The 17073-nt window shown below is 55.5% G+C and overlaps 1 protein-coding gene across 3 annotated transcripts; it reads left to right on the top strand.

Annotated features, from left to right (window-relative positions):
• Nucleotides 1–330: 330 nt before the first annotated feature.
• On the top strand, nt 331–16299 carry CIZ1 (CDKN1A interacting zinc finger protein 1). 3 transcript variants are annotated; one of them, XM_087419012.1, is made up of 17 exons: nt 331–494; nt 1075–1207; nt 1452–1567; nt 3125–3196; nt 5219–5448; nt 7916–8009; nt 8195–8303; nt 9056–9666; nt 9924–10045; nt 10699–10896; nt 11658–11782; nt 13388–13475; nt 13966–14079; nt 14280–14432; nt 15254–15323; nt 15549–15670; nt 15950–16299. In XM_087419012.1, exons 2-17 carry the CDS (start codon nt 1080–1082, stop codon nt 16169–16171), a joined length of 2574 nt encoding a protein of 857 aa, XP_087275138.1. In that variant the 5' UTR covers nt 331–494; nt 1075–1079; the 3' UTR covers nt 16172–16299. The 3 variants fall into 3 exon arrangements, with proteins under 3 accessions (XP_087275138.1, XP_087275139.1, XP_087275137.1); XM_087419013.1 differs by having other exon boundaries at nt 338–417; XM_087419011.1 differs by having other exon boundaries at nt 355–494; nt 7931–8009.
• The last annotated feature ends 774 nt before the right edge of the window (nt 16300–17073 follow it).

Here is a 17073-nt window from a genome sequence, read left to right on the forward strand (position 1 = left end):
CCCGCCAGACGACAGACCCCTCTGGACAGCACACGGATCTCGGGCTCAGGGCTGCCCCTGCCCGATGCGGAGGACGCGCGACAGAGGGTCTGCGCCGCCCCGGGCCCCCTCGCAGCCCGCAGCCGAGCCGGCGGCGCGGGCGCCGGGTGAGCGGGCGCCGCCCGGCAGCGTGGACGGTGCGTGGGGCAGGCGCTCACGGCGCGGCCGGCAGCAGCGGGACCTCCGGGCCGCCAGGGGGCGCTGCCCGGCCTGGCCCGCGGACTGGCCCTCGGAGCGGACAGGCCCCGGCGGAGGCGCGGGGAGCCCGGAGCCCGCGAGCCGCAGCCGCCCGGCCCGTGCGTGGGGGCGGCGCGACGCGGAGGGGGCGCGGGGCGGAGGCTGTGCGGCTCCCGCGGCCGAGCCGCGCGGGGAGGCGAGGTGCGCGCGCCGGGGACGCGGGGCCGGACGGAAGGCTTGGGGGCCGCTTGAATGGAGGCTGCGGGCTCCGCGGGCAGGTGGGGTTCCGGATCTGATGTGTAACGCTGGCGGTACCTGCAGTGGAAGCGGGGAGCGGGATGGGGGCGGGGATTCGGGCAGAGGGAAGCCTTCCTTCTACTTGGTCGTTGGGGGTGCCGTTGTTATCGACACAAAATAGGCAGGAAGGAAGGAGAGGGTGGGAGTACGTATCGAGGGGGTGTGAGTGGGAAGGGGCTGGCATCCGGACGTGATTGGCGCGCGGAAAGGCTGGGGGCTGGGGTGGGGAGGTGTATTGGGTCGGACGCTCCTCCTGCAAGGATGGAGCCGTGGGAATTGGAGAGATAGAGGGCGGGGTTGGGCATTTGCAGGAGGGACTGTTGGCAGGATTTGGGGGAAATTGGAGGGAGGCTGGCCGAATGCCGCTGCTGCTGGCGGAATTGGGGGTATGTTGAAAGGATGGGGGCACATGTGGCATGCTCTTGGCTGGACTGGGAGTGTAGCCGTGAAGCTCAGCAGGCAGTGTTTGAGGGCCGTGGGCTGGGGTGGGCGGCCGTGGGTGGGAGGGGAGCTGGACTGACTGTGATGGGGGTCCCGGCCTTCCTCCCCTCCCTCCCCCAGCCGCCATGTTCAACCAGCAGCAGCAGCTCCAACAACTGCAGCAGCAGCAGATGCAACAGCAGCAGTTGCTGCAGCTCCAGCAGCTGCTCCAGCAGTCCCCGCCACAGGCCCCGCTGCCCATGGCGGTCAGCCGGTGAGTTCCCCCCTGGAGGGGTGGGCGGCTCTAGGCCTGCCCCTCAGACCCTCCTTGAAGACCCCCCACCCCAGCCCTTTCTCCCAGGGGCATCCCGGTTTGAATCCTGGAGGTCAGCCATTCCCACCCCAAGGGGATCCTCTCTCTGCTGTAGAGGGGGCAAAGAATGTAGATGAGGGGTCTCAGGAGAGAGAGAGGGTCTGACTCTCCCACTCACCCCCTGACGCTTCGTCTCAACACACAGGGGGCTCCCCCAGCAGCAGCCACAGCAGCAGCTTCTGAATCTCCAGGGCGCCAACTCGGCCTCCCTCTTGAACGGCTCTGTGCTCCAGAGAGCTTTGCTTCTGCAGCAGTTGCAAGGTATGGCTACCGGCCCTTTCTCACTCCATCTTAATGGTAGCTCCCCAGCAGCCCCACTGCAGGAAGTCTCATCAAATCCACACAGTAACCCTGAGAGGGAGCTACTGGCAGTGTCCTAGCTTACAGATGAGGACACTGAGGCTCCAGGAGGTGGAAGTCCCTAAGTTGCTCAGCTGGATGCAGGTCTCTGATCATGGAGGTGTGCCCTTGGCCGTGGTGCTGGCTTAGTGGGCAGTACTCAGCACACTTCACTGACATTCAGATTAGATGAGATGATGGATGGAAAGATCTATTTTGACAGCTCTTCTCTGCATCCTGTTTGACAGATGAGGAAGCTAAGGTCCAGAGAAGGGAAGTCCCTAGGTCACACAGCACCAGCAGTGGCTGACCTGGACCAGGGCCTGGGCCTCCTGACCCCCTGGATTCTGGGTGGGTGTCTCTAGCCCTGTGCATTAAGCCTGTGCCCTTGCCTCAGTTTCCCCATGTGGAGAGCAGTCTCAGTTCTTCCTTCCAAGATGCTGCTCCTGATATCTCAGCCACTGTGGGAGTGATCCAGGGGTCCAGTGACCTGGGGCAAGCTCATGTTCAGACCCAGCCCCTCCCACAGGGTGGGCATGGCTTGCTGGGTGGTCCTTCCTGGCTGGGCACTGTGCTGAGGCCTTTACACACCCAGTTCCTTGACTCTGCTGACACCCCTAAGGGGAGATACACTCGTGATCGCATTTTACAGATGAAGAAACTGAAGCCCAGAGAGGGGTCATGTGCCCAAGGTCACACAGCAGGTAGATATTGATTAGAGGGAGAATTAGAGCCCAGGTCTTACGACAGAGCTGTGTTCTTAGACACCAGGCTATCCTGCGTCCCAGCAGCATGTGCAGCCAGGTCACAAGATGTGATGGTCATCACTCTCCATCTCCGCCAGGGCCACACGGGTGTGGATGGTCCTGGGAGCTGATTTACAAATGGTAGATGGATGGTGCAGAGATAAAACCACACACAGGGACCCACAATGAATACGTATATGTTTCCGCCTTTTTCTTTCCCATTTTAAAGGCCACACTCTTCAAAGAAATGTGAAAAAAATATTTTAAAAAGAGGATAAGAAAACCCAAATGGTCATATGTAGACTTACTCATCTCCTGACGACAAAAACCACATGTCAAGGTTTTGGTGTATTTCCTCCCATTTTTTTCAAGGCACAAACTTGGGGATTTGTTTATGATTGTGGTTATTGATATATGTGAAAGGCTGTGTCATGTTTCTTTTTCACTGAATAGAATGGCATGATCATTTACCATATAATTTGACAATCTCCGTAAAGATTATTTTCTAACAGCTGTTTAATATTCCACTGGAGGGACATACTCTTGCTTACATAAACTTTCTCAGCTGTTTTGTTTTTTTTCTTTTTCTTTTTGCTGTTTTAAGTAACACTGGGATGAATATCATGCTTGAGACTGTTTTCTTAGAATGGATTCCCAAAAGTAGGATAACTGGGTGAGGGGGGATGTGTGTTTTATGGCTGTTGATAAGTATTGCCAAATTGCTTTCCCAAAGGATTGGACCAGTTTGCAATGCCGCCAGCCACGTATGACAGTGCCGGTCTCACCATGCCCACGGCAACATTGGGTATTATGTGCTTTTTTATATACATATGTATAAATTTTTGATTTGGTTGGCACTAAAGCTCTATCATTAATGTTTTCATTTGTGTTTCTTAGCGTGCTAGTGCAGTTGTACATTTCACGTTTGTCTGTTAAACGTTCGTATTTCTTTTTGTGACTTGTCCGTGTCCTTTGTCCATTCTTCTTTTGAGTCTGCCGTCTTTTATCTTCCTGTTTCTAAGAGCTGGTTGGCATTCTGTCTCTGCACATATGTGTGTATGTGGTTAAGTTAAAGTTAATTAAGGGCCGGCTCCGTGGCTTAGCGGTTAAGTGCGCGCGCTCTGATGCTGGCGGCCCGGGTTCAGATCCCGGGCGCGCCCCAAGGCACCACTTCTCCGTCCAACCCGAGGCCGAGTCCCACGTACAGCAACTAGAAGGATGCGAACCTATGACATACAACTATCTACTGGGGCTTTGGGGGGAAAAAACTGAATAAATAAAATCTTTAAAAAAAAAAAAAAAAAAAAAGTTAATTGAGCACGTGCTGTATACCAGGCACACTTGTATATCTCATCAATCCTCATAAAACATTGGGAGTCAGGCACTGTTATTAGCCCCATTTTACAGATGAGGGAACTGAGGCTAAGAAGGGGGAACTGACTTGCTCAAGGTCACAGAGCTTGTCCTATAGAGTCTGTATTTGAACAGGCTCTCACAGCACATCTGATCCATGCCCTTAACCCCTGTGCTTCCTGTCCCAGCATCAGGGCAAGGATTTGGACTGTCTTTTATGACTCAAACATTTCCCAAGCACTGGGCCTCTGAATCAGATGGTATCTGCCCTTAAGAAGTTCCCAGTGTGGTTGGAAAGCAGCTGCTCATAGAACAGGGAAGCCAAGACCTTTGGGGACACAGAGGGGGTCTGGGAAAGCCTCCCAGAGGAGAAACATCTAAAGAGAGGAATGAGGGATGACTGGGAGGTAGTGGAGGCAGAATGGCCTAGGCAGAAGGACAGCATGTGCAAAGGCCCTGAGGCAGGAAGATGCACAGGAGGCTTGTTTGAGGGATGCATGGGAGCATGTGGCTGGAGTATAGTGGGGGCATCTGTGGGGAGAATGGCAAGAAAGGAAGTCGAGGAGGTGGGCAATGCCAGACCTTGCTCGGTGAGGAATGGGCTCTGTTCCTGAGCAGCAGGAAGCTGTGGAAGGGTTTAGGTCAGGGGAAGGGGGAAGTCAGAATGTGGTTTTAGAAGGATCACTGTTTGCTGCTATCTGGTGCAAAAGCTGTGGCTGAAATTCCGGCAGGGGATGAAGTGGCTTTGGAAGGAGTGGGGAAGTGGAGATGGAAAGGCAAGTCAGGCTGGACCAGGAAGAGGGGTGGGATACGGGGTTGATAGGAGTTGGTGATGGCTTGGATGAGGGGGTAAAGAGAGGGAGAGTCAGGAGAATCCTGCCTGGGGCCAGTGGGTGCACAGTGGGTCCCAGAGACCCTGGACAAGCTGCTCCTCTATTTTGTGTCTCTATTTTGTCATCAGTAGAGACGATAATACCTCCTGATGATGGCTGGGACCAGTGACTGCGGCCATGCATGAGAAGTGCTTAGCAAGGGCCTGGATCCCAGTAGACTTCTGATGGAGGATAGCTGGTGGGGGGAGGGAGTGTCTTGTTATTCCAGGGCCCAGTCCTCTTGCTGTTCTCCCTGTGGGTCCTGTGCTAGATCTTTCACATACCTTAAGGCGTACCCTAAAGCATGCCTGAGGGTGAGTGGGGTTGCTGGGGGTGCTGAAGCCACTGACCAGAAAAGGCGGAGCCCCTCCCCTCCCCAGCTGGCGCAGAAAACCAGCCCTAGAGCCCCCTCCCCACCAGTGTCCAAGGTGGGCCTGGGCTTGGGCTCTCATTTCTCCCCTCTGGCTGCCGTTGGGTGGAAAGGGGCCCCTTTGAAGTTATCCATGATGTTCCCATGATGTTTTGGGGGACTGATCCCTGACCCTAGCCTCTACCACCCAACCACGGTTGTGATCCCTCTTCTCTCCTCTTCTCGCCCACAGGTAACCTCCGCGGCTACAGCCTGGCGACTCCAAACCTGACAGCCCCCAGCCTCCCACCCCCTCCGCTGGCCACCCCAAATCTACAGCAGTTCTTTCCCCAGGCCACTCGGCAGTCCCTGCTGGGCCCCCCTCCTGTCGGGGTCCCCATAAACCCCTCCCAGCTCAACCTTTCAGGGCGGACCCCCCAGAAACAGGCCCGGACCCCCTCCTCTACTACCCCTAATCGCAAGGTGAGTGGTGGCTGGGTTGGAGCAGGTGGGGGTAGGAGTGGGAGAGGGCATACCTGGGTATAGCCCAGCTCCACCCACTCTGGCTCACACTGGGCCTTTGGGCAGGTCACACCCCTCTTTGTGCCTCAGTTTCCTCATCTGTAAAATGAGCTGGGGGTGGGGGCGGGGATAAGTTGGACCTGTCTGTTTCTCAAACTTCAGATATTCCTGAACCCCTGATGTGATTTTTCCCATGCCCAAATACCGCCAGTACTATGATTTACCTAATATTTCCCTTTTTTTAAAAAAAATTGAGATATAATTGACATATCACATTGTATTAGTTTTAGTTATACCCTAATATTTCTCTTTGAATCAGCGCTGCCTGGTGGAAATACAATGCGAGCCATATATGTCATTTAAATTTTTCTAGTAATCACATTAACAAAGTAAAAAGAAACAGGTGAAATTAATCTTACTCATATATTTTATTTAACCCAATATATAAAAAATATTATTTTGGGGCCGGCCCAGTGGTGCAGTGGTTAAGTTTGTGCATTCTGCTTCGGCGGCCTGGGGTTCGCCTGTTCGGATCCTGGGCGTGGACCTACTCACCACTCATCAGGCCATGCTGAGGCAGCGTCCCACGTAGAAGAGCTACAATTCTACAACTATGCTACACAACTATGTACTGGGGCTTTGAGGAGAAAAAGGAAAAAAAGAGCAAGATGGGCAACAGACGTTAGTGCAGGGCCAACCTTCCTCAAAAAATATATATATATTATTGCAACATGTAATCAATATAAAAAAATGAACGCGGCAGTTTGCATTCCTTTTGTTTTTTATATTAAGTCTTTAAAATCTGGCATGTATTTTATACTTACATCTCAGTTCGGCTTGCTGCATTTCAAGTGCTCAAAAGCCACGCATGTGTGGCTAGTGGCTACTATCTGGGGCAGCACAGCTTTAAATGAACTGGCTTCTTCTCAGTTACATTTATTTAAAAAGGAAACATTATATCACTACTTGAAATGTTAAAAACAGTCTAAATTAATTGCCATACATAGAAGTAAAAGAAAGAAAGTGGGAGTAAAACAGTGTTATAAAATCCTGAACGCTACGCTGTTGCCATCCGAGCATCCTGAGCCTGCACCGCCGGCTCCGCTGGCTCCGGTGTGTTTGAGAGGTGTTCAAGGCGTCAAGGAGGCCTCCCTGAGATAAGCAGAAAGACTCGAAGAGCTTGCAGGGGAAATAACTGTCCTGTCCCTGAATGTCCCGGCAGCTGCTCACACATACCACGCTCCTGAGAACATTCCGGGGCAGGAGCAGCACCCCCCCTTTTCTGGCTGCTCTGGGGCTAACCCACATCCGGAGATGAGGCATTTCCCTCCAGAGGGGGGTCCCGGCCTCCAACCTTCCAGTTGAGACTGTCCTAACATGGTCTTGTCTAGGGTCCATTCCCCTGCCCCCCATTTTCCATATGGGAAAACTGAGGCTGAGTGGGGTTGCCCTGGGCTGCACTCATAGGCCAGTGCCCCATGGTGCAGGGTGAGAGCTGGGCAGTTTCTGAAGGGCATGGAGTCTTGGCGTGGTGCATGTTTCCACTCAGCACTGGTTCCTCAGGCTTAGTAGGAGGGAGGGAGGCTGCAGGCGTCCTCCTGGGGCTTCCTGGGTGCCCTGGAACCAGCCGGAGCCGTGCATTTATTTAGCAATCATCTGTAAGTGTAAGCAGGGGACTCAATGGCACAGATGCATCTGGCCTGGCCCTGGTGGAGATCTTGGGCTGGGGAGGCGGAGCGTGCTGGTGATGAGACACTAATGCAAATAATGCTCCCACCAATTAATTAAGACTGTGGACAATGCTACAGAAAGGAAGCCCAGGGCCCTTTGGGTCTGGACCTACTCTGGGGTCAGGAGGGCTCCTGCAAGAAGCACTTTTGAGGCTCTGGGTGAAGGCCTGGGGCAGGAAGAGGTCTGAGGCTTTGGGGAACCAGAGAGAAGGCCAATGTGGACATAGCGAGGGCGAGGGGGAGAGTGGGGAGAGCTGAGGCTGGAGGGGTGGGGATGGGGCCAGAGGTCAGATTGTGTAGGGGGTGGTGGAGGTGGTTTCAGGCTTGGGGTAAGGAAGGAGCATTCCAGGGCTACCAAAGACACAGGAGGGTTTCAGCCTGAAAGAGACAAGACATCATCAGGTTTGTGTTTTAGAGGCACCCCTCTGGCTGCTTCGTGGAGAAGGGGGTGAGGAAGTCAGGAGGCAGCACCATGGGCCAGGGGAGGGCTTTGTGTCCCCAAACCGGGGTTTACTTAACAGTCAGATGGCTAGATGGAACCCCCTAGACACAGTTCCTGGGGTGTTTAGGGTCATCTCTTGGCAGCTCTGGGGCCAGGCCCCTGCATCCCCTGGGGGACCATTGGAGCTGCTCTTGGGGAAGGGAGCATTTAGAACGGTGGGTGGCAGATGTCAAAAATGGTTTCTGAAAGGAAGCAGGATTCTTATTCTCAGACGATGCCTGTGGAAGACAAGGAAGACCCCCCAGAGGGGTCTGAGGAAGCCGCAGAGCCCCGAACAGACACACCAGAAGGTAAAGGAGGGAGGCTGCTGGCCCTTCGGAGGGGATACAGGTTGGGGCATGTGGACACACATTTGGTAATGGAGGCAGATCTGGGAGGCAGGGGTCTTGGTGGGCAGTGAGCCCAGGCCCCATCTCCTGAAGCTCATTCGTGCTCTATCCAGCATCAGCGGTCACTCATCTGCCCTCTATTCCAGACCAACATACCTCTCCCAGCCCAGATGGCATCGCCAAGGAAAAATGCACTCCAGCACCTGAGCCCAAGTCCTGTGAGTTGTCTGAGCCACCAGCCAAGAAGTCAAAGGGGTAAGTGATGCTGAAAAGCTGCTCGGGGCTCAGGTGCCTTGTATTCTCCTTCCTGCAAAGGCAGGGGGTGTAGCTGGGGGCAGGACCCTTCAGAGGACCTGGAGCAAGGAAAAGACCTTGGCCTCTGGCTTAGAGGACGGTCAAACCTAATTCTGCACCTTACCTGGGAAGGCCCCAGGCCAGACAGACTCTGCTGTCTTCACTGTGACTGAGCCACCTGGAGGCGGGCTAGGTGGCCAGATTGGAGGGGTGAAGATGTGCATCTGGGACCTCAGAGTGGGCACAGGGTGGGCAACTTTAAGGGCCTTGGATACATATTAGTAAGTTGTGGGAGGTGGGAGCAAGTGATCTTCTCAATTTATTTTGGTGAATCTGGGGCCCAGAGAGCCGAAGGGGCTTCCCAAATGCCGAGTTTGTATGTGGTAGGGCTAGGATTGGAACCTGGGTCTTGGCTTGTCTAGGGAGCCCCTGGGGCCAGTTGAAAGACATGAATTTGTGGGCCGGCCCCGTGGCTTGGCGGTTAAGTGTGTGCGCTCCGCTGCTGGCGGCCCGGGTTCGGATCCCGGGATCACACCGACGCACCACTTCTCCGGCCATGCTGAGGCCGCGTCCCACGTACAGCAACTGGAAGGATGTGCAGCTATGACAGACAACTATCTACTGGGGCGTTGGGGGAAAAATAAATAAATAAAATCTTTAAAAAAAAAAAATAAATAAAGACATGAATTTGATCTTCTTTTGATCCTTCCTAGCTCAGAGGGGCCCACAGAGAAGGAGCCCCCAGGGCAGCTGCAGGCGAAGGTCCAGCCACGGGCCAGGATGACAGTACCGAAGCAGACACAGACACCCGATCTGCTGCCTGAGCCACTGGAAGCCCGAGTGCTGCCACGATTCCAGCCACGGGTTCTGCAGATCCAGGCCCAGGTGCAGCCACAGACTCAGCTACACACGCCACCAACGGATGTCCAGGTGCAGCCAAAGCTGCAGAAGCAGGCACAGACACAGACCTCTCCAGAGCACTTAGTGCTGCAGCAGGTGCAGCTGCAGCTGCAGAAGGAGGCAGAGCCACAGAAGCAGGTGCAGCCACAGGCACATTCACAGCCCCCAAGGCAGGCACGGCCACAGCTGCAGAAGCAGACACAGACGCAGACGTATCCACAGGCCCAGGCAGAAGCACAGCCAAGGGTCCAGCTACTGGAGCAGCCACCAGAGCAACCTCCAGTGCGGTTGCCAGTGCAGCCACGGGACCAGACCCAGGGGCAGCCTCAGACCCAGTCACAGGTGTTGGTGCCAGCATTAGAGCAAGCACCGGCTCATTCCACAGTGCTGGAGATGCCTCCTGACACAGTAGAAGCTGGAGCAGGTAAGTGAGTGCTGGCTCCCAGCTGCCTGGTGATGGAACAGCTCTGCCTGGACCCTTCGTTCCTCTCCTGGCACTGTCTAACCCTGACTGGGTGTTGCCTGGGCCTGAGGATTGGGCCTGGAACCAGGGTTCAGAGCCGTCCACCCTGGAGACTTTGGGTCCTGGCTGTGGGCAGAGAAGGTGGCTCTTAGGCCTGGGTCCCTCTGGGCCCAGGTGGGAGACAGACCCTGGGAAACAGAGCACATCTGTCATTTCAGGCCTGGAGGAGGCCTCGCCAGAGCCCGTGGGTGCCCAGGTCAGCATGGAGGAGAGCCAGGAGGACTTGACCAGTGGCCTGGATGTGGGAGAATGTGAAAAAAGAGCAAGAGAGATGCTAGGGGTGGGTAGAGATGCTAATGTGGCAGCATGAGGGCCACAGTGGCCAGCGATGGGATGGCCTCTTTCTGCCCCAGCCCCTGTCCAGCCCCTGCATGTTTCTCCACCTGTGAAATGTGACGGTAGCCCCCTGCCAGGGCTCGTGGGCAGACCAGATGGTTCCTCAAACTCTCATGCTGTTTGCTGCCTTACATGTCCTTGCTCTGAAGACCCGGAAGTACTTTTGGTGATGAGTCTCTTCTAGCCGGCTCATCCCCAAATGGAGCCCCCAGTCCCCTCCCACGGGTACCATTGCTCTAGCGGAGAGAGAATGGAGAGGAGCTTGTGCCTGGGGCTTGGGTCCCAGCTCTGCCTCATAGTGTAATTGTGGCCAAACCCATTCTCTTCTTTGCATCTCAGTTTCTCCATCTGTCATGTGGGGGGTGGGGTGGGGTGGACTTTAGAGTTAGGTATACCTGGGTCTGGCTCCTGTCTGTAGTCCTTCCTGGCTGTGTGAGCTTGGGCAGTCACCTAACAGCTCAGAGCCTCAGTTTCCCCATCTGTAAAGTGGGTCCGTGAGAAGGCCCTGATGAGGCAATGCTCATGGATATTGAGCACTGGGGCTGGCCCGCCATAAGCACCCAGCTGATGGTAGCTCTGCTCCTGTTCCCGGTGCAGATGTGGGGTGCCGGGGGCTCCCTGAAGGTCACCATCCTGCAGAGCAGTGACAGCCGGGCCTTCAGCACTGTCTCCCTCACACCCGGGCCCCGTTCCGGCGAGTCCACCTCCGCCACCCCTGCCACCAGCAGCGTGCCCTCTAAGCAGGCCCTCCAGTTCTTCTGCTACATCTGCAAGGCTAGCTGCAGCAGCCAGCAGGTACTGCCACCGGGCCTGGTGGGTGGATAGGTCGAGTGGGCGGAGCAGAGGGTTTGGGGTCTGTAGGGGATGCTCAGCCTGCCCTTTCGACGGCTGCCTGAGTGGGCACTTGGGGCATTTGCTCAGAAAACATTTCCTGACCAGCCAGGAGGGCAGGATTTAGAGTCAGGCAGAGCTGGTTTGACTCGGCCCTGACCATCTGAATTGGAATCAGTTGGTCAGGGCCGAGTCAGGAATTCACCTGACCCCGAGGTGTAGACCTCGGAAGGTGAATTCTACCCTTTGTGCCTCCGTTTCCTAATGCGTCAGATGAAGAGACATTTAGAACCCACCTCACTGGGTGGTTCTGAGGATTCAGCGACTTGACGTTGAAGTCATGAGCCCCAGGCCCAGCCCAGAGTGAGCACAGCGTTAATAACAGCATATACTCGTATTACTGCTACTCTTGCTATCATTGCCTCCGTCACTCTGTGCTCACCTGAGCAGAGCCACGGGCACCTGGATGTTAATCAGACTGCTCCTCATCTTTGAGGTGCTCACACAGTTTCTGCAAGGAGCAGAAGCTCTGGCTGCTCTGTGCTCCCTCTGTGCCTCAGTTTACCATCCTTCTCTGGCCCCCACAGGCTTGTAAGAGAAATGGCCTCATAGCCATGGTGGGGTGGCCATGAGGCTGAGGTTGGAGGCCTCCTCCCTAGGCCCCACCCTTGCCTGCTATTTCGGGGCTCACTCCTATGCCCATCCCTCCCTCTCACCCGCTGCAGGAGTTCCAGGACCACATGTCGGGGGCCCAGCATCAGCAGCGGCTCGGGGAGATCCAGCACATGAGCCAGGCCTGCCTCCTGTCCCTGCTGCCTGTGCCCCGGGATGTCCTAGAGAGGGAAGACGAGTGAGTGGGGGATCTTGGGGACTCCGTACTGGGGGTGGGCTGTCTTGCAGGCCAGGGAAGGCTGCGAGGGGCCCTGAATCTACCATGTGCAAGGTCTGCCTTTGGGTTAAGCATTGCTCTCTTGGAGAGCCCTCTTCACACCATTATCTTGTGGCCTTGAGACTCAGTTTTCCTCATCTGTAAAATGGCCTGGTGAGGAATTCATGCTTGACAGCTGCCCCTCAGCTCCAGATCTCCTAGTTTTTCAGGAGAATCCAGAAACCCAGATTTGTATGTGAAATCTCCCAATTTCATAACGTCAATAGCTAATTCAGAATTAAAACAAAACAAACCCTGTGGAGGCCAAATCAAACCCTTTCACAGCTGGACAGGCTGAGTCAGTGGTCACGGACTCTGCCATGAGCGTTTACACAGGGTCACAGCTTGAAGCTCCCCAAGTGGGGTGAGGGGACAGGACGGGCTCTTGAGTGGCCTCTGCTTGCATGCCCCGAGGGACAGGGAGCCCTGGCTCCAAAGGCAGCTAGCTCTGTCTCTGTTAACAGTTCTCACTTTGAGAAGAGCTTCCCTGCATGGTTTTCTAGTATATTCTCGAGCTTTAAGCCTCCTCCTCCCACTGACCTAGGATTGATACTCAGGTGAAATAATCACAAACACAGGAGGAAGGTGACTAACTAAGATGTTCCTTGCAGAGTAAATGTAATGGTGCAAAAATTTAATTGGAAATGATCTAAAATATCCAAAACTAGGGGATTAGATCAGTTAAGCCTTGTCCATTTGGTGGAACAACTGATAAGTAGGACAGTGGCAGGGAATTTATGATCATGTGGAAACATATGTATGATGTAATGCCAGGCTAGAACAAGATAGAAAATTGCATTTGCAGAATGAGCTTGATTATGTAAAAATACATTTTGTGACTCACGGAAACCAGGAAGGAGCTCAAGATGTTAATCTCCAGGGGGAGGGGATTCACTGAACTGTTTCCTGATGAGGTCTCCCCTTGAGTCTCCGACCTGACCCTCCTGAGGCCACACAGAACGTGGCGGTCAGTCCTTCAGAGAGGCTGCCTCTCCTTCCTTCATCCAACACAGTCAAAAACTCAGGGCTGATCTCCTTCAGGCGTGGGGGACCCTGGGATGGAGTCCTGGCCTCCCGGAGCTCACCACAGTCCCTTAGGGGCAGAGAAGGGATCAGGCCCTCCTAATCCATCATGGAACATGCTGTGGCGGTGGCACTTTGGGCGGGGCGGGGAGGGGGGGTGCTGGCTTGCTGGGGATGGGGGGAGGGGCAAGAACAGCTCTGGGAACAGCGGGACATTTAAACTGAAGGACGGAGAGGAATTTTCAAGGCCAGATATCCTCAGTTGTGTCACTGTCCTGGTGGCCTCCTGGCATCCCAAATGCTTCTAAATCTCATTTTCTCCCCAAGTTTCCTCGGTTATTCTTATTTAAGTATTCCTCCAGATGAATCGCAGAACTGTTTTGTTAAGTTTCCAAAAAAGATCCTGTTGGAATTGCGTTACATTATGGAGCATCTGGGAGAGCTGCTGTCTCTCCAATGAGAACATAGTGTCACACTCTGCTTGTTTTGATTGTCATCATTCAGAGAGCCTCCGCCGAGGCGCTGGTGCAACACCTGCCAGGTCTATTACGTGGGGGACCTGATCCAGCACCGCAGGACACAGGACCACAAGGTAGGAGGGCCATGTGCTGCGAAGGCACCCACACGAGCTGGCGCCAAGCCGAGGGCTGTGCAGGAGGGAGCCCAGGGTGGGGGTGGAAAGTAAATGTCAGTCTTTGTCTCTGCGTGGCCATAATTCATAAGTGTGGCTTCTCAGTGATTCAGTCGTGTTTCTTCTTTGGGCTTTGGTTTCCCCATCTGTCCAGCGTGGGCAAGTCTCACCCTCCCATTCAGCCATGGGGTTCATGGGGGTCCTCTTGGCAGCTACCCTCTCTCCCTGTCTTCTCTCTGTCCTGTCTCTCTGTTGCCGTCTGCCATCGTATCTCATAGCCATGGCACAGGGAAGGGGTATGTTTGCCCATGTTCTGGTCCAGGGGCAGAGCGCAGCCAGCTGATTACAGATGTGGTAGCCTGCAGGTGGGAGGTGAGGTCTCTCTGGGCACTGCCTGGCTGCACCTGGGGACACTGCCGGCTGCCCACTTCGTCTGCCCACCTTTCCTCAGATCGCCAAACAATCCCTGCGACCTTTCTGCACTGTTTGCAACCGCTACTTCAAGACCCCCCGCAAGTTTGTGGAGCACGTGAAGTCCCAGGGGCACAAGGATAAAGCTAAGGAGGTAACCCCAGCTCCCTCAGAGGAGGACACAGGCCCAGAGAGGTACAGAGCCTTGGCCCAGGCCACACAGCAAGTTAAGGTTTATCCCAGCCTGAACTCGTAGGCCAGAGGAATTGGAGCTCTCTGGGGTGCAGGGTGGACCGGGTGTGGCACCTTGGCTGCCCAGAGCTGACCTGAGCCCTGGCCCACTCCCCTGGGCAGCTGAAGATGCTTGAGAAGGAGATAGCCGGCCAAGATGAGGACCACTTCATCACAGTGGATGCTGTGGGCTGCTTTGAGGGTGATGAAGAAGAGGAGGAGGACGATGATGATGAAGAAGAAGAAATCGAGGTTGAGGAGGAATTCTGCAAGCAGGTGCTGGGGGGGAGGGGGCGTGGGAGGCAGGCTGGACTCCCAGCCTGGGAGGGACCTCACCCCACCTCCTAGGGGCCAGGAGGCACTGTGTGGCATTTGTAGGCACTAAGGCATGCCACAGTTTAGTGTAAATAGGAACCGTATTCTATATGACTGTACGTAAGTATACATCATGATGACTGTAGGGTGACAAGTGAAATATGCAGGGGCCTCAATGCCTGGCTGAAATTTTGACCTGTGTTGAGGAAGGGAAAGGGCATGAGGGAACAGCATCAACAGAGGCACAGAGAGGGGACTATGCGGTGTATACGGGACAAGTCTGTGTAAGATGATGATGATGGTAGGGACAGCAGTCAGCATTTTTAAGCACTCACTATATGCCAGGCGTGGACCAAGCCTTTTCCCGGCAGAATCTCACCAACTTGGATGCCAGGCAGTGAGACTCAAGAGTCCGTCCTCCTAACGCCCCAGCTCCGCCGCCCCCATGTGCGAGGAGCTGGGGGAGCTGGAGGAGCTTGGATTCTTTTCAGTTTAACAAATGTTTCTTGAGCGCCTGTTCTGGGCCAGGCCCTGGTGCTGGACACCAGGGATATGTGGGGACCAAGGCCTGGCCCCTGCCCTCACAGAGCTTGCCCGTGACAGTCCAGGGTGGTGAGGGGGCAGCCGAAGCGGGGTCACAGAGGGGCTGTGGATGGCGGATTGCAGGTTAGGGGTGAGGCCGGCTTTGCCACTCAGCAGTCAGCAGTGGCGTGACACTGGGCAAGCCCCTTGGCGTCTCTGAGTCTTAGTTCCCTCTGCTTAGAACACTTGCATGTTTCCAGGTGAGGTCCAGAGATATATCCATAGAGGAGTGGAAAGGCTCGGAGACCTACAGCCCCAACACCGCATACGGTAAGACCGCAGGCCTGACCCCACCTACAGGAGCTGCAGCCCCCGGGCCCAGCCCCCAAGCGACCCCCCAGATCCCAGCCACAGCATCCTGGCCTGGCAGCCTATCCCCCCTCGTCCTCTTCTCTTCTCCCAGCTGGAGGGGAGGGGAGCAAATGGGCCCCTGGAGAGGGCGGAACACCTGGCAGGCGTTGGGGATGTGAGTGCACAGACCCTGCTGTCCCCCAGGGGTGGACTTCCTGGTGCCTGTGATGGGCTACATCTGTCGCATCTGCCACAAGTTCTACCACAGCAACTCGGGGGCGCAGCTCTCCCACTGCAAGACCCTGGCCCACTTCGAGAACCTACAGGTGAGCTGGACCTCCTGCCCCACCCCACCCTGCCTGGGGACTCAGACTCTGTCCAAGCCAGTGGGGATGGCCAGTGGCCACCTCCCTCCTGCGCTTGGCCTCAGCCCCCGGGCAGGCACAAAGGGAATCAGAGCCGCGGAGGGGTCAAGCTGGTGTTCTGGGGGGTGCTGACGGCCAGGCTGTTAGCTTGGGAGCTCTGCCCAGGGAGGTGGAGCGAATCACACAGGGCCCCACAGCCTAGGGAGGAAGCCCTGCCTCACCTGCACCCTCTGTGTCCAGAAATACAAGAAGGCCAAGAACCCCAGCCCCACCACCAGGCCCCTGAGCCGCCGGTGTGCCATCAACGCCCGGAACGCCCTGACTGCGCTGTTCACCTCTGGCGGCCGCCCACCCATCCAGCCCAGTGCCCAGGACACAGCCAAGACCCCCAGCAAGGTGACGGCCCGACCCCCTCTACCTCAGCCCCCACCACCGCGGCGCTCGACCCGCCTCAAAACCTGACAGCGGGAGCTCCCCAGCCCACCCTGTCCGGCTCCAGATCTGCTTAGCTTTTTAGGAGTCTGTGTGGAAACTTTGACATGGTTGGTGTTTTTACTCAAAATCCAATAAAACAAGGTAGTTTGGCTGTACAGTTCCCACAGCACTTCTGTCCGGGAGTACAGGGGAAGGGGGGCACCCCACCCAGCTCTCAGCCAGTGCCCAGCCTCTCCAGGCACAGTGTGGTGGCAGAACCACAAGGCCAAAGACAGGCTTCCTAACCAGGGACTCTGGGATCGCAAGGCACTTCACCTCTCTGAGCCTCAGTTTCCCTCTTAATAATGTGTCAGGGCTAGGAAAGCACCTTCAAGTAAGATCTCATTTAATCTTCACAATGACCCCAGGAGGTAGGTCTTGTTATCTCCAAGTTACAGATGAAGAAACTGAGGCCTAGCAAGGTCAAATGACTTGCTGAAGGTCATGCATCTGGTGAGTGGCCAGGATTTGAGCCTGAGCCTGAGCTCTGGACCCCTGTGCTGGCCTGTCTCTCCAGCTGGACCTGTGGAAGTTTAGGTGCAGGGGCGGGGCCCTCGCTGCTCCACTGGTTCTGAGTTTGTGGTTCACCCGTGGGGGCCCCGCCCTTCTCGTCAGGCAAGCCTATGATGACTCATCAGTAAATGGGGCCCAGGCTGAGTTGGCTCTTTAGTTCTGCTATTTCCCCATTTGGAAAGACCCTTAGAGATGGGCAACCAGACCAACGCTGTTACTGGCCAGCTGCGGAGACTGAGGCCAAGAACAGGCGGGCGGTGCCCAAGGTTTCACAGCATGTCTTGGTGTTAGTTGTCTTAGTGAAAGGCCCTAGTACCCAGAGAAGCTGAGCGCATCACACAGGGTCGCACAGCCTGTCTGGTGCTGTTTCAGCCAGG

Source organism: Ceratotherium simum, chromosome 29 (assembly GCF_057802395.1).
Source record: "Ceratotherium simum simum isolate JZ-2026a chromosome 29, ASM5780239v1, whole genome shotgun sequence".
In the NCBI taxonomy this organism is placed as follows: Eukaryota; Metazoa; Chordata; class Mammalia; order Perissodactyla; family Rhinocerotidae; genus Ceratotherium; species Ceratotherium simum.

What these genes read in the sequence shown, in the direction of transcription:
- CIZ1 (XM_087419012.1), top strand. Translation starts at nt 1,080, where the DNA reads ATGTTCAACCAGCAGCAGCAGCTCCAACAACTGCAGCAGCAGCAGATG. An exon ending in GTCCTAGAGAGGGAAGACGA is followed by an intron (nt 11,783 to 13,387) that starts GTGAGTGGGGGA and finishes GTCATCATTCAG; the next exon opens with AGAGCCTCCGCCGAGGCGCT. An exon ending in CCCACTTCGAGAACCTACAG is followed by an intron (nt 15,671 to 15,949) that starts GTGAGCTGGACC and finishes CTCTGTGTCCAG; the next exon opens with AAATACAAGAAGGCCAAGAA.